General features: G+C 42.5%; 3 protein-coding genes and 1 long non-coding RNA gene across 4 annotated transcripts; 1 reads left to right on the plus strand and 3 right to left on the minus strand.

Moving 5' to 3' along the window:
• The first annotated feature begins 76 nt into the window (after positions 1-76).
• Positions 77-19,167, plus strand: LOC139188393 (uncharacterized). The gene is made up of 4 exons (XM_070805698.1): positions 77-332; positions 6,438-6,618; positions 9,162-9,294; positions 19,039-19,167. The coding sequence occupies exons 1-4, from the start codon at positions 230-232 to the stop codon at positions 19,144-19,146; spliced, it is 525 nt and encodes a 174-aa protein (XP_070661799.1). The 5' UTR covers positions 77-229; the 3' UTR covers positions 19,147-19,167.
• On the minus strand, positions 6,997-8,566 carry LOC139188394 (uncharacterized). The gene is made up of 2 exons (XR_011571787.1): positions 7,980-8,566; positions 6,997-7,400 (listed from the first exon to the last, which is right to left on the minus strand). It is a non-coding gene; the product is annotated as an uncharacterized lncRNA (long non-coding RNA).
• On the minus strand, positions 13,772-20,178 carry LOC139188392 (uncharacterized). The gene is made up of 2 exons (XM_070805697.1): positions 19,342-20,178; positions 13,772-19,250 (listed from the first exon to the last, which is right to left on the minus strand). Exon 2 carries the CDS (start codon positions 16,559-16,561, stop codon positions 15,668-15,670), a length of 894 nt encoding a protein of 297 aa, XP_070661798.1. The 5' UTR covers positions 16,562-19,250; positions 19,342-20,178; the 3' UTR covers positions 13,772-15,667.
• Positions 20,179-21,174: 996 nt separating this feature from the next.
• On the minus strand, positions 21,175-22,493 carry LOC103415213 (uncharacterized). Its single transcript, XM_008353556.4, has 3 exons — positions 22,150-22,493; positions 22,005-22,051; positions 21,175-21,575 (listed from the first exon to the last, which is right to left on the minus strand). Exons 1-3 carry the CDS (start codon positions 22,364-22,366, stop codon positions 21,444-21,446), a joined length of 396 nt encoding a protein of 131 aa, XP_008351778.1. The 5' UTR covers positions 22,367-22,493; the 3' UTR covers positions 21,175-21,443.
• Positions 22,494-24,557: the final 2,064 nt, after the last annotated feature.

The following is a 24,557-nucleotide window of genomic DNA, read 5'->3' on the forward strand; positions in this document are numbered from 1 at the left end:
CAGTTTTTTAATTTGTTTTTTTTTTCTTAATTTTTTTATGTTGTTTTACAGAAATGAAGAAGTTAAGATTACGCTATGATCGAATGTTGTGCATAGCTTTTCTTCTCTGTCATTCGAACAGCTGCCCCAGCCAATAGTTATAGTTTTCACAAGTTTGAAAGTTAAATTGTTTGCAGGCAGTGGCGGATCCACAGTGGGGTCATTGGGGTCGCGCGACCCCTTGGAAGCCATGGAAGCAACCTTAGAGACCCCTTGGACTGGTGGTGTGACTCCTGGTGCGACCTCGTTCGCTGCACACCAACTGTTCGACGAAAGGTCGTCGGTCTGGGCAAGTTGGATGAAGAAGACGAAGGCGCTGTGGCGCCAGTTTGTTTTTAAAAAAAACCTGGGCAAAACGACGTCGTTTTGGCCCAGGAAATTTTTTTAAATGACCTGGACAAAACGACGTCGTTTTGGGTCAGGTTTAAACAAAAAAAAAATGCCCAGCGTGTCCTGGTGTCACGGGCCGCATGTTAAAAACAAAGAAAATGCCCAAGACATCTTATATCTAAGCCCATGAAGCCTTGTCTTCATGGAAGCTTCTGGAACGTCCCGGAGAAATCAAGAACGTGGCGGAGCATTCAAGATAATCTAGAGCATTCCGGAACATTCCACACAAGTGTACATATTTAAGCCTCACCTAGAATAATCTAGATTAGGCAAGTTGTATCTAGAACTATGCTAGATATTTTTGGATGTAAGTAGGGGATTCTAGAACCCTCCATTGAGGAGGTGACTTAGGCCTATAAATAGGAGGTAAGGCCATTTGGCCAAACCATCCAAGAATTGTAAGCAATTGTAAAGTTCTCTTAACTTTCAATACAAAGCTTCTTTTCTCCCATCTTCTAAGTGATCTTAGCATTCTCCAAGTTATCTTAGCTTTCTTTGTGATTCGATCCGGGGAAGCGAGGCTTCGAAGGCTTACTTAGCTTGTTCGTCGAGGTATTCAAGTCTAAGTGCCGCACGGGCGGAAGGCTTAAAGAGTCATCCCGTGACAGCTGGTATCAGAGCCAAGCTCGTGAATCACTTGAAGGAAAGTAGGATATGGCAAGTGGAGAGATGGTGTCCGGAGTCTCCGACCTAAAGGAGCGTACTACCGAGGTCCAAGATGTTGCCAAGAGCAAGCCAAAGTTAAAGGACTTGCAAGCATCGATGGAGACCATGGAAGAGCGACTCGAGAAGGTGGAATGAACCATACTCGAGTTCGATACTCGACTTGATGAGGATGTTGTCGACAAGGAGGAAATCCAAACCATGGTGGACAATGGTAAGGATGAATTGCGTGGCTTGGTGGAAGGGCTACGAGATGAGCTCCTTGGCGCTCTCAACACCATGGCAGACAAGATGCGGAGGGAAGTCCAGGTTCACCTTGACAACATAGAGGCAAGGTTTGTGGCGCTTCAAGAAGAGATAAAGGACACAAAGGAACTTAAGGGAGATGTGGCGTTTTGTAAAGAAGTAGTTGTGAAGCAATTCGTGCAAGGGCCGAGGGAAATCAAGGCGTTGGACTCCAAGGTAATCGACTCCTTTAAACCCAAATCCTATAATGGTAAGAGGGAAGCAAAGGAGCTCGACACATTCGTGTGGAACGTGGAGCGATACTTCAAGTACCTGAAGCTTGAAGATGACGAGTCCAAAATCTCGACGGCAACCATGTTCTTAGCCGACAATGCCCTTATGTGGTGGCGTCGTCGGAGCATGGAGATTGAGCAAGGTACGTTCTCCCTCACCACTTGGGATGAATTTAAGAAAGATCTTATGTTGCACTTCTATCCCCAAAATGCCAAGTATGAAGCCAAGGAGAAACTAAGGTGGCTCAAGCAAACGGGGAGCGTCAAAGACTATGTCAACGCCTTCGTGAGCTTGTTATTCGAGGTGCCCAACATGTTAGAGGAAGACAAGCTCATGTACTTCATGAGTGGACTGCAAAATTGGGCAAAACTCGAACTACAAAGGAGACACGTGCAAACATTGTCTGATGCCATTGCCGCCGCTGAATCCTTGATTGAGTTTAAATCAAGCCACCAAGGTGATTCCAAGTCCACGGGGAAGAGGGGTAACCATGAGAGAAGTGGGGGAGAACATAAGCCGAAGGACAAGGCCGAGACAAGCAAACCGAAGGAGAAGAAAGCCGATAAGCATGACAAAGGCAAACGTAAGTCTTGGCAACCCACTTGTTACCTATGCGACGGCCCTCACATGATGCGAGATTGTCCACAAAAGAAGGCCCTTAAGGCCATGGCCTTCAAGGAGGACAAGGCCGAGGAGAGTAACGATGCAACGATGGGATGCATCCGTCTACTGAATGCCATCCAGACAACCCTCCCACAACCTAAGGCTCAAGTTGGGGGAGGATCATTGTTCGTCGACGTCAAGACTGGTGACAAGACGACGCGTGTGTTGGTGGACACGGGAGCAACACACAACTTCATGACGTCGGAGGAAGCCACAAGGCTTGGCCTCCGAGTCACAAAGGAGCCCGGTAGCGTGAAGACGGTAAATTCCGCTGCCACCCCCATTGTTGGAGTTGCGCGTAATGTGCACGTAGACATTGGCACATGGAAGGGAACGATCGACTTCACCGTAGTCAAGATGGACGACTATGGCGTAGTCATTGGGTTAGAGTTCATGGACAAGGTACGAGCCTTTCCCATTCCCTTCTACAATATTTTCTGTATCCTAGCCGACGGAAGACAACCTTGCCTAGTGCCATTGGAAAGGCAAGCCAAGAAGTGTACCCAGCACTTGTCGGCAATTCAATTTGCCAAGTCTTGGAAGAAAGGCGAGGCCACATTTCTTGCAACCCTAATGTTGAATGAAGGGGAGGAGAAGCATGGGACTTTGCCGAAACAAGTGGAAGACGTCCTTGTGGAGTTTGCGGACGTGATGCCTAAGGAACTGCCAAAGAAGTTGCCACCAAGGAGAGAGGTCGACCATGCGATTGAGTTGGAGCCTGGTGCTAAGCCTCCCTCCAAATCACCTTATAGGATGTCGCCACCCGAGTTGGAGGAATTGAGGAAGCAACTCAACGAGCTACTTGATGCTGGCTACATCCAACCCTCCAAGTCCCCATATGGTGCACCCGTCTTGTTCCAACGCAAGAAAGAAGGTAGCCTAAGGTTGTGCATCGACTATAGAGCATTGAACAAGATTACCATCAAGAACAAGTACCCACTTCCGTTGATCGCCGACTTATTCGATCAACTTGGTGAAGCAAGGTACTTCACAAAGTTAGATCTTCGATCGGGATACTACCAAGTGAGGATAGCCCCTGGAGACGAATCGAAGACGGCGATGGTGACCAGATATGGAGCGTTCGAGTATAAAGTCATGCCATTTGGTCTAACCAATGCCCCCGCAACATTCTGCACATTGATGAACAAGGTATTCCATCCTTATCTTGACAAGTTTGTCGTGGTTTACATTGATGATATCGTTGTCTATAGCAAGACATTGGAGGAGCACGTCAAGCACTTGCGCATAGTGTTCAAGACCCTTCGGGAGCATGAACTCTATGTCAAGAAGGAGAAATGCTCCTTTGCCACAAAAGAAGTAGAATTTCTTGGCCACAAGATAAAGGAGGGGAAACTTATGATGGAAAAGGGCAAGATCAAGGCCATTCAAGAGTGGGAACCGCCGACCAAGGTACCAACACTACGATCCTTTCTGGGGCTAGCCAACTACTATCGAAGATTCATTAAAGGGTATTCAGCCATAGCAGCACCCTTAACAGACCTTCTTAAGAAGAACAAGGCATGGGAATGGACGGACCGGTGTCAAGAGGCCTTTGAGAGGTTGAAGAAGGCCCTAATGGAGGAGCCTGTACTAAGGTTGCCCGACCTTAGTAAGCCATTCGAGTTGCACACTGATGCTTCCGACTTTGCCAAAGGAGGAGTGTTGATGCAAGAGGGACATCCAATAGCCTATGAAAGTCGCAAGCTAAACAATGCCGAGAAAAGGTACACGACCCATGAAAAGGAGATGACCGCCATCGTCCATTGCCTTAGAGTTTGGAGGCATTACTTGCTTGGTACCCCATTCATCATCAAGACGGACAACGTTGCCACTAGCTACTTTCAAACCCAACAAAAGCTCACACCTAAGCAAGCAAGGTGGCAAGAGTTCTTAGCGGAGTTTGATTACAAGCTAGAGTACAAGCAAGGAAAGGAGAACGTGGTGGCCGATGCTCTAAGTAGACGAGTAGAGTTAATGGCTACGGTACTCAAGCCGCAAAGCCATCTCTTGGGCCGTGTCCGAGAAGGTTTATCACATGACATCCAAGCCAAGAACATTGTGGAGTTTGTCAAGGATGGGAAGACAAGAAGGTTTTGGCTTGAGGACGGCTTGCTATACACCAAGGGCAAGCGGATCTACATCCCAAAGTGGGGAAGCTTAAGGAAAGAAATCCTTAAGGAGTGCCATGACTCAATGTGGGCAGGACATCCTGGCACTCACCGCACGTTGGCTTTGGTGAGCGATGCTTATTATTGGCCACAAATGCGGGATGATGTAGATTCATACGTGAAGACTTGTCTTGTGTGCCAACAAGACAAAGTGGAACAAAGGCAACCAGGAGGACTGTTGGAACCACTTCCCACCCCATCAAGACCATGGGAGTGTTTGACCATGGATTTCATCACACATTTGCCCAAGTCTGATGGATGTGGATCTATCTTCGTCGTGGTCGATAGATTCACCAAGTATGCCACTTTCATACCCGCACCCGTGGAGTGTACAGCCGAAGTAGCTGCACGTTTGTTTCTAAAACACGTGGTGAAGTATTGGGGTGTTCCGAGGAGCATAGTCAGTGATCGAGATGCTCGCTTCACGGGTAGATTTTGGAAGGAGCTCTTCAAACTACTTGGCTCGAAGTTAGACTTCTCCACAGCTTTTCATCCCCAAACTGATGGACAAACGGAGCGGGTTAATGCATTGTTGGAGACTTATTTGCGGCACTATGTTAGTGCCAATCAACGAGATTGGGCTAAGTTACTTGATGTTGCCCAATTCTCTTATAACTTGCAACGTTCGGAGTCGACGGGGAAAAGTCCGTTCGAGTTGGCTATAGGGCAACAACCCTTGACCCCGAACACGGTCGTGACTGGCTACACGGGGAATAGTCCAGCCGCTTTCAAAACCGCTAAGGAGTGGCAATTAGCCCACGAACTTGCTCGAGCTCATTTGGAGAAGGCTTCAAAGAAGATGAAGAAATGGGCGGATCGCAAGCGAAGGAATGTGGAGTTCCAAACTGGCGACCAAGTCTTTGTGAAGCTCAATGCGTCTCAGCACAAGAGTACTCGTGGCTTGCATAAGAGCTTGTTGCGGAAATATGAGGGACCATTCCCTATCATCAAGAAGGTTGGCAAAGCCGCGTATGTTGTGGAACTCCCACCCCGCCTCAAGTTTCACCCGGTGTTCCATGTGAGCAACTTGAAGCCTTATCATGCAGACAATGAGGAACCAAGCCGAGGTGAGTCTCATCGAGCACCCCCTTTGATGACGGAGGCATTTGACAAAGAAGTGGAGAGCATTGAAGCCAAGCGTGTCGTGGTACGACCAAGACAACCAAAGCATGTGGAGTACTTTGTCAAATGGAAGGGGCTACCATACTCCGAAGCAACATGGGAGAAGGAGACGTCCTTATGGCAATATAAGGACTTGATTCAGACATTCGAGAGGCAAGAGTCGACGAGGACGTCGACGGCTTAAGTGGGGGAGGATGTCACGGGCCGCATGTTAAAAACAAAGAAAATGCCCAAGACATCTTATATCTAAGCCCATGAAGCCTTGTCTTCATGGAAGCTTCTGGAACGTCCCGGAGAAATCAAGAACGTGGCGGAGCATTCAAGATAATCTAGAGCATTCCGGAACATTCCACACAAGTGTACATATTTAAGCCTCACCTAGAATAATCTAGATTAGGCAAGTTGTATCTAGAACTATGCTAGATATTTTTGGATGTAAGTAGGGGATTCTAGAACCCTCCATTGAGGAGGTGACTTAGGCCTATAAATAGGAGGTAAGGCCATTTGGCCAAACCATCCAAGAATTGTAAGCAATTGTAAAGTTCTCTTAACTTTCAATACAAAGCTTCCTTTCTCCCATCTTCTAAGTGATCTTAGCATTCTCCAAGTTATCTTAGCTTTCTTTGTGATTCGATCCGGGGAAGCGAGGCTTCGAAGGCTTACTTAGCTTGTTCGTCGAGGTATTCAAGTCTAAGTGCCGCACGGGCGGAAGGCTTAAAGAGTCATCCCGTGACACTGGGCAGGTCTGAACAAAAACAAAAATACCAAGCGTGTCCTTTCGACCTTATTTTGCACGGAGCCTTATTTTTGTGCCTTCGCTAGTGGAACCGAAAGGCTCTGCTTTTTATTTTATTTTTTCATTGTTCTTTGCAGATGTAGAGCTGGAATGTAGGATTTTGAACAAGGATTTTGGAGTAGCTGGTCGCGCTATCCTACCAAGACCCGATGAAATGACGATATGCATGCCGTTTCTGTTAAAAAAAAATTTCGCGCTGCGCGCGCTATCCTTAATGACCCCCCAAACATTATTTCCTGGATCCGTCACTGTTTGCAGGTATTTAGTTCAATCAAACTATTTTTTTTTTGTTTCTCTCTTCTTTCTAATCTCTTTAACTATTGAATTAGGTTCAATTATGTATTTCTCTGCTTCCAAAACATTGTTAGATAATTTTATTTTGTGTTAAATTCTTTATGAGAATGGACAACAAAAAAATTGTTATGTTATGATATTACATTAACGCCAATTATCATTCATGCATGTCATCTGTTCCTTTTATATTAATATCATTCTTGCAACATTATTATGGATGTGAGTTAGTAGTTTTTCTAGCCATTAATAAATATATTTCAATTAATTATAATCGAAACTAACTTATGAGATAAAACAGTAATGCAGCTGGTGAAAAAAAAAAAAACTGCTATACAGATCACATTTACCAAAAACATGATGTTGCCATAATAAAGATGTTACACAGACTTTATTCAATCCACCAAAATTAATTTTCATAATGCTGTCTTTCGGTTAAACATGATTTGTTGTGGTATACATCGTCTCAAATCTATAGAACTCTCTTACAGTATATAAGTTGCAGTTTGCATTTTTTTTTTCAAACGCATGTAAAGCTAGGGCTGGGTTCGGTTCTTATCAGTTCGGTTTTTTGCCAAAACCGAAACCAAACCGAAATTTCGGTTCGGTTCGGTTCGGCCCAAATTTTTTTCGGTTTTTTTTTTTTTTTCTCAATTCGGCAAAACTTAGTTACTTTTCCTGCAGCAGCTATTCGTACTTCAGCCTCATTATCCCGAAGAAGCCGAACGTATGCAGGCACTAGGTCCGACCTAATATATTGCAAACATCACCACACTCATCAATTAGAACCCAACTAAGTAGGTAGAGAGAGAGAGAGAGAGAGAGAGAGAGAGAGAGAGAGAGAAACAACTGATTCACAGTTACAGAATTACAATATCCTAATCCAAGTAAAACAGTATTCACGATAGGAGCCATGCTTTTCTCAAATCGAAAAGACTTTCAGATATCATGTATCATTCAGCACTTTCCAAACTAGTTGTGCTATTCTTTAAAAGCATTGAGAGGACAATACTCAATAATTCAGCACTTCCTTCACTTTCCCACAGTTTCTCTGTACTCATGCACAACAGAAAAAAAAATCCAACGAAATCCGAAATAAGCATACAAAGATCGATTAACCCTTACAATCAACTTCTTATTAAACGGTAATTCCCATTTCAATTCCTTACACTTTCCTAGCAACCAAGCATACGCTGATAAACTAACTAATCCCGCAACAATTCCAAATAAAGCATAATTCAAATCCCCTAATCACTAATAAAAAAAACAAAACACAAATTAAAGCTAAGAACTTTCAAACAAAAATCATCAAAAACACGAAGCAGTACCCTCTTCTCCAAAACGACGGTGGACTGGGACCCATCAAGCAGCTGCTGCTGGGGCTGACTCAATCCTTCCCTCCTTTTCTTGAGCAAACTATCCTCCCGCTTATTCTTCTTGATCTCCACCAAGTTGTCTTCCCTCCTCCGCCGCGCTTCCTCCGCGTCGACCCACCCCCGTCTTATACGATTTCTTCTGCACATCGGTCCTCGTGCCTGGCCGCAGAGTCAATACCTGGAGGACTTTGGGGCCGAGGAGGTGAGAGGACTTTCAGAGGGTATGCGGGTCGGGCAAGGACCTGGAGGAGATGGATTTGAGGTCCATGTCGGTGAGCTCCAACTCCACCGAATCCACCACAGTACGCGTGTCATCGGATAAGGCGGAGTTGATCAGGATCATCGCCTTCACTTGCAGCGTCGGAAGCAGCGCCGGAACTCCCCCCATCCATTTTTCAGCGCCTGTTTGCCGCGGCGTTTGATTTTTGGGGAGCGAGAGACTGAGGAAGCGCAGCGGATGAGAGAAAGAGAGGAGAGATTTGAGAATGAAAAGAAAATGAATGACGGCTAGGGTTTGTGAACTTTATAAATTTTATAAAACATTAAGATTAGAATACCTATAAATATTATACTGGTACAATTATAGCAATACAAAGCCTACAGTCAAGTTGGTTTGAAGGAAGCTATCCCCAACCTGGACGGAAGGGGTTCGAATCTCCTCTCCAGCAGGTTTTGAGTATTTATATTTTATTTTCATATTTCGGTTCGGTTCGGTCCGGTCCGGTTTTCATACCTCAAAAACCGAAACTAAACCAACTAAATTCGGTTCGGTTTGGTTCAACAGATTCGGTTCGATTTTTTTTTCGGTTCGGTTTTTTTCGGTCTCGGTTCGGTTCGGTTGTCGGTTTTTTTCGGTTTTCGGTTTTTCCAACCCACCCCTATGTAAAGCTGTTTGAAATGTGCACTAATCCTTTTTTTTGGTCCTTTTTCTGTCTTCACTTTTATTTAATACACAGAGAACATCATTTTGAATAGCACTGGCTCAATGCTTTTCTTCGTAGATCCAAACATTACAAAATTAAACTCACACAAATCAGTGTGAGTCCTTTCACCCCTATAAAATCAAAATCATGACATGGTTAAAATTCTTAAAAAAAAAACTATTTGACTTATGTTCAATGTGAACTATTACAGGTTTTCAGCTTGGCCTCACCCTATTAGAACGCTCCCTCCTTCTTCCATTCAGGCAAATGAGATAGACATTTTACAAAATGGAAAGAAGGTGACAATCGAGGAATTGGGTTATTTGGATCCTGACTTATATAAGGTATTGTGAACACGAAAATTTCCTGAAACGAAAGAGACAAGAACAACGCGCACAAAATAATATTTGTATTTGATGATTTTGGGTTACAATATCTCTCTATTTTGATCCTCTGATTCGATCTCCGTAAGGTATTGATTTGTGGATGTTTCGTTGATCCAAGGGCCGTCGAGGCTTGATCTTGGATGAACTGTTGGAAGTTTCTTCAAGGGGCCGTGGGCTTGATCTTTGAAGGTGGATTTGAGCGGATCTTCAAGGAGCCGTTGGGGCTTGATCTTGAGGATGAGTGTTTCTTCAAGGGCCGTTAAGGCTTGATCTTGAATAACGGTGATGAACGGATCTTCAAGGGCTTTTGGGCTTGATCTTGAAGAACAGTGATGAACAGATCTTCAAGGGCCCTTGGGCTTGATCTTGAAGAACAGTGATGAACGGATCTTCAAGGGCTTTTGGGCTTGATCTTGAAGGACGGTTGGATGTGTGGATTTGTCGACGTTGTTGATCCAAAGGACCGTTGGGGCTTGATCTTAGGATGAACGAATGATGAACGATGGTGCTTTCTTTAAGAGCCGTCGGGGCTTGATCTTGAATTGGTGGAAGTTCTTTAAGAGCCTTTGGGGCTTGATCTTGAATTGGTGGATTGTTGATCCAAGGGCCGTCGGGGCTTGATCTTGGAAGAACGATGAACGAAGAACGAAGAACGAAGAACACTTTCTTCAAGGGCCGTCGGGGCTTGATCTTGAATTGGTGGATGATTGTTGATCCAAAGGGCCATTGGGGCTTGATCTTGGAAGAACGATGAACGAAGAACGAATAACACTTTCTTCAAGGGCCGTCGGAGCTTGATCTTGAATTGGTGGATGATTGTTGATCCAAAGGGCCGTTGGGGCTTGATCTTAGGATGAACGATGAACGAAGAACGAAAAACGAAGATAGCTTTCTTGATTATTCAGGAACCTGGATGCTTGAGAGCTTCGGAGTTTCAGAGCTTCAGAGCTTCAAGAATTTTGCTTAATGATTTTGGTTCTCCTAAATGAATGAAATTGGCTTCTATTTATAGAATTTTCCAATGCCTAATTTTGAATATAATATTTCAGATGAAATAAGTCATTTCTGCTAGGTGTTGACACGTGTCCTATTTGATGACTTTTCCAACTTATTTCGATTTTTTGTTTAGACACACGCTACGTGTAAAATTTATGTAATACATGTGCGTTGAAACTTTGATTTATCGATCAACATTTATTTACCGAAATTTCGATGTCTACAAATGCCCACACTTCAAGGCGCGTCGTATACATGTGCTTGTCACGTGTAGGATATGCGTTTTGAAGTCCCTTAATGCAGATGTTGATCCAAGGGCCGTCGAGGCTTGATCTTGAATTGGGCTGGAGATTTCTTCAACGGCCGTTGAGGCTTGATCTTGAATTGGGCTTGAGATTTCTTCAAGGGCCGTTGAGGCTTGTTCTTGAACTTCGTTTGAAATTTCTTCAAGGGCCGTCAAGGCTTGATCTTGAAGGTTGAAATTGGACCACAAGGAGCTTCATGTGGTAGATGATCTTTGGCTTTGGTAGTGGATGAATCGGCACGTATTTGTTTTTGCGCTTTGTTGACTTTCCACAGCTTTGATCTTGAACTGGGTTGGAGGATTTTCTAGATTCCTCCAATTGTTGATTTTCCACAGCTTATTCTTGAACTGGATTTGATTCAAATATGGTGGATGCTTGATCTTGAATCGGACTTGTGATTTCCTCAAGGGCCGTCGAGGCTTGATCTTGAATTTGGTTGGAAGCTTCTTCAAGGGCCGTTGAGGCTTGATTCTTGAAGGTTGACTCGAACACATGGCAAGCAGGCACGAGGTGAAGGTGACGACTTGTTGCCTTGTTCAATCTTTCTAATTCATACCTGAGCAGTTTGGTCAACGGTATGATCTTCAAGATTGATGGGCTCTTCTTCCAGTTGGTGACTTGATCTTTAAGGATTTGATTCAAGGGTGGTGAATCGGCACGTGCAGCCCACAACGCCTAGCGAGTCGACCCAAGAATTTGAGGGTCAAAACGAGTCCACTACCCAGAGTGATTGCAACCCTGATGATATGAGATACTTTTGATTTTGAAGAAGTAGCGGATGAATCAGCACGTGCTTTGTTGCACTTGTCTCCACATGCTTCAAGGTATCATTTTCATTTCCTTTATCTGTTCCTCAGGCAGATGTGGCATCTTCTCGAGTTCCTCATCTCAGACTCCTTCTGCTGAGTTGACTGTGCAGGCTGCATTTTTCTCTGCTTGTTTCTTCTGCATATTGTCTCCACGTGCTGCAAGGTATCATTTTCACCTGCCTTATCTGTTCTTCAGGCAGATGTGGCAGCTTCTTTGGAAGTACAGCAGCAATGGGAGACGAGTACTCGAGAGCAGTGCTAGGTAGGCAATCAGGGAAGGGTTCCAAGCAGTCGGTTCCTTACCTGAGTTTGAGTGGAGGTTCCGGCATATTGTTTTCTTTATCCTTGTCTTTGTAGGTAAGAACAAGGATAAAGGAAAAGACAGGGAAAAAGCATGATATGAGATACTCTTGCTTTCTACCCTGGTGATATGAGATACTTTTGCTTTGGAGTTATTTGCTTGCAGAGGTACCCCAAGGAATAAGGAACACTTAGTGACTCGAGAGGCTTCGTTGGGAAAGCATTTTTGGAGATGAAGAAAGGTTCTGTATGTCTGCCTTGCTATGGAGGGTGAAGGTGGACAGTTATAGGAAGTCATTTAATCCCTATAGAGGTACTATTCTTTCACTCGTGTCGGCAACCATTGAGTGATTTATCAGTATGGCTTCACGTGCTTTCTTCTTTATCAGAAATCTTTGACAAATTGTCCGTAATTTCTACCAAGCTGAGTGTGCATGTGACAGGTGTTGACGAGGCTGAAAAAGACTGGCGCCTCTTCGATATCTGGGATCGGCGCTTCGACAAAATTGCCCGTGATTTCCGCAAAGCTGAGTTTGCGTGTGACGAGTTCTGACGTGTTTGGAAAAGCAAGATGCCTCTCCGATTTCTGAGCTTGCCTCTTCGTTTTTTTTTTGAATTGGTCTCTTCGAATTCTGAGCTCGCCTCTTCAATTTCTGAAATCCCGTCGAGTGCTGATTTTTATAGAGGCACGCAGTCGTTTCAAAGCACACTTGAATTTTCGCTTGTAGAAACTCCCTTCTTGCACTTCTAAGAACTTGATTTGTCCGACCTCTTCTTTCTTCAACACCTTTGAAAATGTCTAGACATTCCGACCGTCGTTTTGATTTGAACCTTGGTGAAGAGGCAGTTCCTTCTTCTCCAGACAACATATGGCGCCCATCCTTCATATCCCCTACTGGTCCTCTTACCGTTGGGGATTCGGTGATGAAGAATGATATGACCGCTGCGGTGGTGGCCAGGAACCTTGTCACTCCCAAAGATAACAGACTACTTTCCAAACGGTCTGATGAGTTGGCTGTTAAGGATTCTTTCGCTTTCAGTGTGCAGTGTGCAAGTTCTGTGTCTAATATGGCCCAACGCCTATTTGCTCGAACCCGTCAAGTTGAATAATTGGCGGCTGAAGTGATGAGTCTCAAACAGGAGATTAGAGGGCTCAAGCATGAGAATAAACAGTTGCACAGGCTCGCACATAACTATGCTACAAACATGAAGAGGAAAATTGACCAGATGCAGGAATTTGATGGTAAGATTTTACTTGATCATCAGAGGTTTGTGGGTTTGTTCCAACAGTATTTGCCTTCGTCTTCTAGGGTTCTACTGCGTAATGAAGCTCCAAATGATCAACCTTCGGTGCCTTCTCCTCTTGGGGTTCTGCCTAGTACTGAGGCTCTAAATAGTCAACCTCCGGGGCCTCTTCTTCCTGGAGCTTCATCGAGTGGTGAGGCTTCACACGAGCAACCTTCGTGAAGGCTCCCTCTTGTTTGCTCTTTTTTTTTTTTGACTGATGTAAAATGTACATTTCTGTAAATTTTCAGATAAATTAATAAACGAGTTTGATTTCTTTCAGGTTTTTTTTTTTTTTGTGCTTTTGGTGGGGCTTACACTTATTCCTTAACAAATGATGGCTAATCTTTTTTTATTTTTTTATTTTTTTATTATCTCTTTTGGATGGTGCCTGATGCACCCAGATCCCACCCTATATTTTTTTTTCTTCTTTTCAGAATGGTGTTGATCCACCACCCCAAAACACTTTATATTATTATTATTATTATTATTATATTTTTCTTTTATTTCTGTCGTGCACCCTCCATTATATATATATTTTTAGGGTAGTGGCTGACACCATCATCATTTTTTTTTTTTTATATTATTTTTTTTTCGCTTTCGGTGCCGGGTGCACCATGTCTCATCTTTTCCTTTTTTTATATTATAATTTTTTTCTTTTCATGCACACATACATACATACGTATATATATATATATATATATATATATATATATATATATATATATAAAGTGCCGGATAGGAGCTGCGGTGGAGCAGCAGCAGGCATGCTTAGATGGTGTTCTCCAGCGTCGTCGGAGAGAAGAGTTCTAGCGATGGCATGGCAGAGCTGGAGCTGCTGTTCGTTGACCAGAGGAGGAGTCTCGGTGCTGCAGAGGTGGATGCGTTGACGGGCAGCGTTATTATGGGGTTTGTAGCTCTGCCGCAGCAACCAGCGACAAAGGAGTTTCAAATGGAAGCTGGTATCCTTCACGGTCTTCCAGTGCCTTTTTCAATGGCTAATCTCTTAGTGACCAACTTCTGCTCAGGATCGACCCCGTAGTGGTGAAGGTGGACTTGGCGAGGCAGAGTGCCAAGACTGGCTAGTCTTTTGACAGCGGTCAGGAGGATGATGCAGAGTTGGGACGCCTGAGCAGGTTCGAAAGCAACGGAGCTTCAGCAACGGAGGGCACGGCCATGAAGTTTGGACGGCGAGCACGGAGGCTTTGGGCGAGCTGGAGCTGCTGTTTAGAGGGTGAGGCTGCTCATGTTGCTACGGGTGTAGGTTGGAAGACTATGAGTCAGCCGTGGAAGAGCTTGGATTTGTTGCAAACGTGGAGGAAGAAGACGGAGGAGTGGAGTTCGTGGTGCTCGGGTTAGCTAGAGATCTGCAACGCTGCAGAGAAAAAGATGGACAAGACCAACCCTCTACCCTGGCGAGTTGAAATAGGGACTCTCCAGAACACAACACGACCCAACCAAGAAGACGACCCAGGCTCCGTTCTTGCCGCTTCCTCAGTATCCTTTTGGGCACGAGAGATACCGTTCTCCAGATCAGTGATTTTCTCCAAACACTGTTGATACTGCAGACGGCTAGCATCCTTATCAAACTCTAATTTGGCAAGTGCTTCCTGTGAAACTTGAACTTCAGCTTCAGCTTTGCTAGCTCGTTCGTACAGTCCCTTGGAACCCCCGTGCGCACGAGAATAGAGAGTACCTTCGCTCTGGAGAATGCTTTGGTGGACTTGTTTGGCAGATAGTGGGCTTTCTGTAAGTCACCGGAGTCGACGTCTCTGAGACGCCTGGGTACTCGCCTTTCTTCCAATGCCTCTTTCTGATGTCGGTAGTCGAGGATGAAGTGGAGCGACAGAGAGAGGATTCCTCTACATAAACTTTGCCATATTCTTTGGGCCGCCATAGGTATGAGGCCCAAAATCTTGATGGGTTTCAGTTCTGACCTCAATGGGCTGCATGCCTTTTCAAACTTTCAACGGATAAAAATGGATAAAATGTAAGGTCCTAGTGGTAAAGAAGGTGAGTGGAGGACATGGCAGCTTGGCTGGGACGAGATGGAGAAACTAGCTGGGCTTGGGCCTGGATTCCTTGGATTTGAAGGCTGTTTATATATATATATATATATATTTTTTTTTTGTCTAAAGAAATTGTTGTCTTTGTAATAAAATTGACTTTTATTAGTCAAACCTCTAATAAAATCCTTATTATTATTATTTTTTTATTTTGATGTGACTGTACTCGAAGTTTTTGAAGTTTCAAGTTGCCTACGTACTCTTCCAAAGAAGAGATCAAGTCATAACGTAGTTCAAATACATTTTTTTTTTGTGCCGTACGCAGTTTATGCTCTTGCGGGCCAGGAGCTTTGTTGCTGTGTGCAGTTTATGCTCGTGCTGGCAATGAGCTTGGCGTGTCGCCTTTTAAGCTCATGCGGACAAGGAGCATGGTGTGTCGCCTTTTAAGCTCGTGTGGACAAGGAGCATGGTGTCGTGCAGTTTAGGCTCATGCAGGCGAGGAGCTTTTGGTGTTGCCTTTTATGCTCGTGCAGACCAGGAGCGTTGATGTCCTGCAGTTTAGGCTCTTGTGGACAAGGAGCTTTGGTTCGTGCAGTTTAGGCTCGTGCGAACAAGGAGCATTGTGAATTTGTCAAACGATCCTGGAGAGGCTTTCCTTGCAATTTTCATAGCAATGAGTCTTGACCGAGTGATTGAAGAAGTCTTCAGGAAAGAAATCGCGCATCGTGATGGGGATGGACGATCTATGTGTTGAAATTTCATCATCTTCAACACGTTCACGTTGCTTTGAAGGTTGACAAGAGCTGCTTTGCCCCCTTTCCGATTGGCGGACTTGTGGAGGAGACGTATGCTTATTGTGCAATTTCTTAGGAGTGACTTGAGTCCATCCTTCAAATTTGCTTGTCTTAGAGGATGCCCCCAGCGGTTGAGGTGAAAACTTTGTGTTGAAAGAGCTAGAAGTGATGGTGTTATAGTTTGACTTCACCACATCGTCAAGATCTAGCTCGATGATTCCTTTCTGAGCCAGCTTCATGATGAGATCTTTCAGCACGAAGCATTTTTCTGTCGGATGACTGATGAAGCGGTGAAATTTACAATATCTTGGACTGTCGGTACGATTCATCTCTTCCGGCCGTCTGCACTCAGGCAAACCGATCACCTTCTTGTCCAACAGGTCATCCAGCATGGCAACCACATCAGAGTCGGGGAATGGATAAGTCTTCTCCTCAAGCTCCTTCAAAGTGCGTGTACGCATCTCTTGATCACGAAAAGCTTCAGCTTGAATCGCCTTGCCTCGTGTAGGGATTTTGACGGGAGATGTGTTGACTGTCATTGCTTTTTTGGTGGATTTCCACGTAGCCTTCTCCACCTTTGTCTCAAGAACTTTGTCGTTCTTGTAGTCGGCAATCGGTTCATTCTTCCCATGATGGGCGATGCTCAACTCCATATCATGGGCGCGGGTGGCCAATTCCTCGAAGGTCCGTGGTTTAATGCCTTGAAGGATGTATTGCAAACCCCATTGCATGCCTTGGATTCACATCTCGATTGAAGAGGTTTCCGAGAGCCTGTTTTTACAGTCGAGGCTTAGAGTGCGCCATCTATTGATGTAGTCAATGACTGGCTCATCCTTCCACTACTTTGTGCTTGTTAGCTCTAGCATGCTCACAGTGCGGCGAATGCTATAGAAGCGGTTGAGGAATTCCCGCTCTAATTGCTCCCAGCTGTTGATGGACTCAGGCTCTAGGTCCGTGTACCACTCAAAGGCGTTTCCTTTCAGCGAGCGCACAAACTGCTTGGCAAGGTGTCCCCTTCGGTCCCTGCGTTGTTGCAAGTTTCAACAAAGTGGGCAACGTGCTGTTTCGGGTTTCCTTTTCCATCAAACTGCATGAACTTTGGTGGTTGATAACCCCTTGGCATCTTTAGGGCATCAATCTTCTTGGAGTAGGGCTTCGAGTAGAACAAGGAGGTATGTGAGCTCCCTTCGTACTGTGCCTTAATGGTGTTGGTGATCATCTCCTGCAGCTGCTGGATAGAAAGAGATCCCATGAGTCTCGCTGCTTGGTCTGGCTCCGGCTTCACATCGATTCTCTCCACCGGAGGCTCATCTTCTTCGCCAGCTCCTCTTTTTGGTGGATCATCTTCTGGTTTGGGGTTTTCGCCGTCCTGTGGCTCCAGTCGGCTGACGAGTGCAGCGATTTGCAAGTCTTTTTCTTCTACAATCTGTGTTAGCCTTGCAATCGCTTCATTCATTTGAGCCAGTTGTTCTTCGATGGAGGTAACGCCGATAGTCATGACTTGTGTAACCAATAGACGTGACTTTCCTTTAGACATCCAGGATGCTGACGAAGAACGTCATTGGCTGCTTTGGGACGTCATCTTGTGTGCCTCAGCATCATGCTTCGGTGCCCCCAGCGAGGTCAGGTTGATGACGGACTCGCGTCTTTGATGCTCCCCTTGCTCCTTTAGCGGCACCAACTTCGAAGTGGCATGTTGAGGAGCGGTTGTGGCGCCAATGGATGCTCCGTTCATGGTGGAAGTGCTCAGGCTTCTTCCCTTTGTGAGAACGGCTTGTCCTTTGCTTCCATTGATTTTGGAAGTGTGCTTGAATTTCTTGAACGGAGAAAGAGATGAGAGGTAGAGATTGTCCCACCGGGCGTGCCAATTTGTGAACACGAAAATTTCCTGAAACGAAAGAGACAAGAACAACGCGCACAAAATAATATTTGTATTTAATGATTTTGGGTTACAATCTCTCTCTATTTTGATCATTTGATTCGATCTCCGTAAGGTATTGATTTGTGGATGTTTCGTTGATCCAAGGGCCGTCGAGGCTTGATCTTGGATGAACTGTTGGAAGTTTTTTCAAGGGGCCGTGGGCTTGATCTTTGAAGGTGGATTTGAGCGGATCTTCAAGGAGCCGTTGGGGCTTGATCTTGAGGATGAGTGTTTCTTCAAGGGTCGTTAAGGCTTGATCTTGAATAACGGTGATGAACGGATCTTCAAGGGCTTTTGGGCTTGATCTTGAAGAACAGTGATGAACAGATCTTCAAGGGCCCTTGGGCTTGATCTTGAAGAACAGTGATGAACAGATCTTCAAGGGCTTTTGGGCTTGATCTTGAAGGACGGTTGGATGTGTGGATTTGTCAACGTTGTTGATACAAAGGGCCGTTGGGACTTGATCTTAGGATGAACGAATGATGAACGATGGTGCTTTCTTCAAGAGTCGTCGGGGCTTGATCTTGAATTGGTGGATTGTTGATCCAAGGGCCGTCGAGGCTTGATCTTGGAAGAACGATGAACGAAGAATGAAGAACACTTTCTTCAAGGGCCGTCGGGGCTTGATCTTGAATTGGTGGATGATTGTTGATCCAAAGGGCCGTTGGGGCTTGATCTTGGAAGAACGATGAACGAAGAACGAAGAACATTTTCTTCAAGGGCCGTCGAAGCTTGATCTTGAATTGGTGGATGATTGTTGATCCAAAGGGCCGTTGGGGCTTGATCTTAGGATGAACGAAGAACGAAGAACGAAGAACGAAGAGAGTTTTCTTGATTCTTCGGGAACCTGGATGCTTGAGAGCTTCGGAGTTTCAGAGCTTCAGAGCTTTAAGAATTTTGCCTAATGATTTTGGTTCTCCTAAATGAATGAAATTGGCTTCTATTTATAGAATTTTCCAAGGCCTAATTTTGAATATAATATTTCAGATGAAATAAGTCATTTCTGCTAGGTGTTGACACGTGTCCTATTTGATGACTTTTCCAACTTATTTCGATTTTTTGTTTAGACACACGCTACGTGTTAAATTTATATAATACATGTGCGTTGAAACTTTGATTTATCGATTAACATTTATTTAGCGAAATTTCGATGTCTACAGGTATATCAATAGTTAGATTTTATTCCATTGAAACAAAAATGTTTGAGCTCTTTTTAACTTCTTTAATCAAACTTATCTATTTACTAATTGTAGTGCTTGCAAATATAAATTTTAAAATATTTTGCAGAATGATACATTTTTGTGCAAAGTGTCAATCAAGCAGTATATCACAAGATATGAATGGTGGTACACCGCTTTCGCTACATGTGCAAAACAAATGTTCAAGGAGCATTAAATTTTTAAATGAAGGTACAAAGTGTTCTTGGTGCTTGAAGATGATACGTGTGAAATCAATGCTCTAATCATTGGCAAATCAGGTGAAAAGGTTTTTGGCATGGCCTGTAAAGATTTAGTCTTCAATCGATCAGCAGATCAAAAACAGTTGCCAAGTGAGTTTCTCAAACTAATAGGCCAGAGAAAAAAATTTCACCTCCGGTTTTGGAAGTAGGAGATGTACAACATTTCTGAAGACCTTAGCATCCAGCCAGCAACTCCACAGTCCATTAGCAGAGAAATTGCAATCTCTTCTACAACGGTTTCATCTTCCACTGCACCTATTGAGACAACTGGGGAATCACATAAAAGAAAAAGAGAACCAGTTAGAAGAACGCTTTTTACAGATTCTGAAAAAGGGTTATACTCTGTATAACATTATTTTTAACTACATCTCAAATTAATCTCAATCTAATCCAAATTTACTTTTTCGATTTTTTTGATATCTTTAACGCAGTGAAACAGGAGATCTCTGAAGCAAATGTGCAAGATTTCGATCAAGTTCCAATTAAACTGTTGAAAAAAAAATCCTCCCCAACTAGCTCAAAAACGGACGTTGCTGCACAGAAAAAAAATTAGGTGACTTTGTTTTCGTACTGCTTCTTTCATACTATAAATCTATTCATGTACAAACCGTATTCCATGTGTATTAACATTTGCTTCTCTTTTTGTATTTTTTTTCCAATTATCCAAATTTTTTATCTGCAGTGATTGCTCCAAGGAAAAAAAAAACTTTTGCTGCTCTACAGAGGATATTATCATCTGTTGTCCAAAACAGAACAGTGTTGACTAGTATTTTTTGTCTGTAAATAGTCCTTGCTAACATGAATTCCCCATTTTTTTGGTGTATAGAAACAATTTGCTGTTTTGAAGCATTTTATCTTCAAATGGTGATACCAATCGGCATCTAGGGTAGTTATCAAAGGGGAATATCAGGATAACCACTTTTGTATGTGGATGACAGAATAGTTGATAATGCCTTCTCTGTAAAAAAATATTTGCTATATTTTCTATCTCTACATAGTTATATGTTAATGACATAATCTATAGCTATATTTTCGCTCCTGCAACAACGTGCGGGTAAAATTTACTAGTTTAACTCTATTTTGCAGACAATTCCTTTTGAATTAAATGTGGTAAACTAATTTATTCCAAATTCCAATAAATTTAGTAAAATGGTTTGGTTTGTCGATAACTATGCAGATTCTGTCATGACTATTCAATCAGGTTCATTGACATTGATAAAGGCTCAAACTGTTTGTTTGATGATTTTGGTTTTGATGGTTGTGTAATACTGAACCGGATCGAGTTCTTGGAGAAGAAAAAACAAAACCAGGTTTATACAGAGTTGGAAGTGGCTGCCGCTTTAACCGGATAGGGGTTCAATGTTCCAATGAAGGATTCACAGGACTGAGTTTGCTGGAGGAATTCCTGGCAGTACAGGAGGAGCTACTTATATGAATGCTGGAGCAAATGGGCAGGAGACTTCTAATGCCAAACGTAGTGTTGAATTTGTAAGTTTGTAACAATAGTCAATAGATGGGAAGTTTCATGAACTTAACAGGACTGATCTTGTTTTCGGGTACTGTTCATCTCCATTTAAAGTATGGAAGAATTAGCAGTCATCATTGCTGTTACATTTGAACTACATCACTCCTAAACTTGTAGGGGAAGTGATTTCCAAATACCCTTTTCTCCCCTAGATCAATGTTTATTTCTAACTTTAGGATTGAATAAATCAAAAGAGAACCAAGATTTATAAATAAACATGAGTGTGAAGAAGGAGAAGGGGCGTATGGAAATCATTTCCCAACTTGCAGATGCTTATGGGTGGTGTGGCTAAATTTGCAGGAGAAGAATGTCTCAACCGGTTGGGGAACAATCCACTGGCTCGGTCTTCCACAATCCATTGGACAGTAGCCGAGATTGAGAAAGTCGGGTTGAATGGGTTTAGAGTGGGAGGGGCAATGGTATCCGAAATGCATGCAGATTTCTTTATAAACTACGGTGGCACAACCTCTAAAGATATGCTTCACCTCCTTGCCTTAGTGATCAGAAATTTTCAGTACAACTCAAGGAAGAAATCTTATACATTCATACGGAATTAACCGATGTGAATGAAAACAAAGATAGATGATTTGCAAAGACTCTACATAATTGAATTGCTGATAAAAATATTCATTCAAATTGAAAAGATTTGTGCAACTAAGACACCAGATGAGCAGCTTCTTTGCTTTCAATTTTAAAATTTTGAAGTATTCACTTGTTATTTTGAAGCCAATCGAGAATACCCTTCTCTGATTCTGTAAGCTCCCCTTTCTTGGCCCTAATGGTTCCTTCCTCAAACTCAAAGTAGTCCTTGTAATTGCGCTTGAAATAACTGTCCATTCTCTGCAACATATATATATATATGTAAAACAAGATGTGAAAACAATAAAAAATGCATTATTTATATGAGTGTTGCTATTTAGACACTCTCTAATACTAGTGAATACAACGTGCAATGGTAGGGTTCATCTTTATTCATCTTTTGTAGAGAGCGTGTCAGTTTCTATGCCTAAATAAAATTATTGTATTTAGACCCCATGGAAACAAAATTATACACTATTGCTCCTCTAGCATTTCAAAGAACACACCACCTCCTTGTACAACAGTCATAAAGAAAACCATATATTTCTGGAAAACATATTGAAGAATTAGCAGACCGGTGTTACCTAATGGGCATTCCCTTGCACCGAAGTTCGAATTTCCCAATAAATTATTAGACATGTTTAGAATATTGCATTATGAAAAAAAATGTTGTAAAATTAGAAATGTTACCTCCTTATCATTCTTGGCCTTGTTCTCTTCTGACTTCTTCAGATACTCTGATACAAATTTCAATCACTACTCAACAAGTAAACGCAAAACCAACAAAAAAAAAAGCAGGGACAAAATAAACACAATGAAGAGATAAGCACTTTACTTTTCAGAAGCTCAGCCCCAGAGTCACTGAGTGGAGGAGTAGCAACTAGAGCGGATAAGAGCAGCCCTCTTCTTCCAATATCATTGGTGCTTGTGGCAGAAGTGCTTTTCTTTGGTGCTTTTTTCTGCTTTCTGTGAACCGCCTGCACATTTGATGAAGCAAACTTGTTCACAGTGACAGTCAGTGCCATCAAAATGCTCTGGCCTATTGAGCTCATGGCTTTTGTACTACCACCACCAGTTTTCTGAGCATATAGATGACGACGATGAGGTTATCTTTTGGGTTCAGCTTTTTGTCTACAATTCCACGTCAGCAGGCTTGAGGCTATAGAAGTCTTATCACTACTGGTTCCAAATTGAAATTTGCTTATATATAATAGGTTTTTTAGTTAAAATTGTTTTTGAGATTTGCATATCTTCTCATTTTAGTTTTTAAGATTTGAAATAAATACAAATGGTCCCTGAGATTGTCCACCATCAATTATTTTGGTCTTTTCGTGAATAGTTATGTTAAATAAAGATTAAAATAACAAAACTACCCTCAATTAATAAACAATAGGCAAGGATATTTTTGTCAGTTTAATCTTATTTATTGGATATTTTTTGCAGAATAATCAAAATGATTAATAGTGGACAAACTCAGAGGCCAATTCTTTCAATTTTAAATCTTAGGATAAAAAAATATTATATAATATTACTTTTTTTACGCAGAGAGGGTTCAAACCAATGACATCTTTCAACTCTGAAAAGAAAAGTAATATTAGATCAATAACAAATTCATATTAGCTTCTTTACTAATAACAAATTCATAGTAGCTTCTTCATGTGACTTTTGCAAATATATTCATACAAAAGTAAACGAATGCTGAATCCTAAAGTTTTTACTCCCATTACTCTATCCTAAAATTGGGGAGGGGGTGACTGTAGCTCAGCTACAGTGAATCTGAAATTGGGGGAATTTCAGTTTATTTACGAAATTACCTCTTCATCTTCCAAATTTCTTTATTTTTGGCGGAGGGTCTGGGTTAGGCCCTTTGGGCCATGCGTTCGTTTGCAGTGTTTAAGGGCTGGATTTTGAAGTTGAACAGGGTCCTTGCAGAGAGAGAGTGAGGCCCATTCCTACAAGATTTCATCATCGTTTGACAAACCCATGCCCACATGTGCTGATTGAAAAGGTGAGAAATGTTTTTCAAATATTGTGTACATTCATCGCTTCACTGAATGTAGTGTGTTCAGTTCTGGCATTCCCCTCAAAACATCGTTTCTGTGTAAGTGTCATTTTCTGTTTTTCTCAGTTTCCTTCTGCCATTCCGTCTGTTCATTGAAGCGACGACAGAAAATTTATACAGATTTTTTTTTGGGCTGTGGCTGTGGTTATTTAAGCTACTTGCTAGAGAATTGGTTATTGAATTTTTCTGTATAAATTTTCTGGGTGTGATCTAAAACAAGTTGAACTTGATTAGATGCTTACTGATCCTGCTTATGCGTATCTTTTTTTATAGTGCATATTACTTTTGAATAATAATATTTCTGTATAAATTTGGTTATTGAAAAAGCAAATTGTTTAACTGTGGAATATCTGGTTATTTTTCCATTGAATGGTAATTTAGTTGCAGTTTGTTGTCATAGTTTCATAGGAAGAATTTGCGAAGGCGCTTTGAGAATTTGAATCCACTTTTTGGTTTCTTTTTCCATTGAATGGTAATTAAGATCTTTTAGCAATCCTTTCCGGGAACCTGTAGTGATCAGAGATGAGTCTAACTCTGCCTTGATCATGGCTCAACATAGAAAATTCATGGAATATCTTCTTTATAAGCGTCATACACTAGCCCGGGATTTATATCTTTTGTAGGATTGACATCTCCATATCCATAAGCAAATCCACTATTGAAAATGTTGTTGCTATCATTTATGATCCAAGTTGCATACACAAAGGAGAGTTGCTAGCTCAAAATCAAAATCCAAAAGGATCATTGCTTCACATTGTGATTCTAAGCCTTTCATTTCCATATACAAAATTTAACGCTATATGTCATACTATCACTTACAGGCCTTTTATGCAAATGGAACCCCATTTTTATTATTATTTTAAATGGGGATTCGTTGTGAGACTCACTCTACATCGAACTTCAATGATCCAAACCGTCTATTTTGTAAGTCTCAATTCATAGATCATCCTTGCAAAAATTCAATTCAATCCGGAACCATTTGCCAATTTAATTATCACGATGAAATTTCATTGTTTCTTATAGAACAAAACATTCGTTAATTTCTTTGAATCCAATTAGATGCCTTAAATATTTCAGATTAAGCTAATATTTTGCAAGCATGATCTATGAGGTGCAACTTGAGAAATACACAGTTCACATTATTAAAGTTTGATGTGGTGTGTGCCCCACAACTAATTCCC

The sequence above is a fragment of the Malus domestica genome, chromosome 10 (assembly GCF_042453785.1).
Source record: "Malus domestica chromosome 10, GDT2T_hap1".
Lineage (NCBI taxonomy): Eukaryota > Viridiplantae > Streptophyta > Magnoliopsida > Rosales > Rosaceae > Malus > Malus domestica.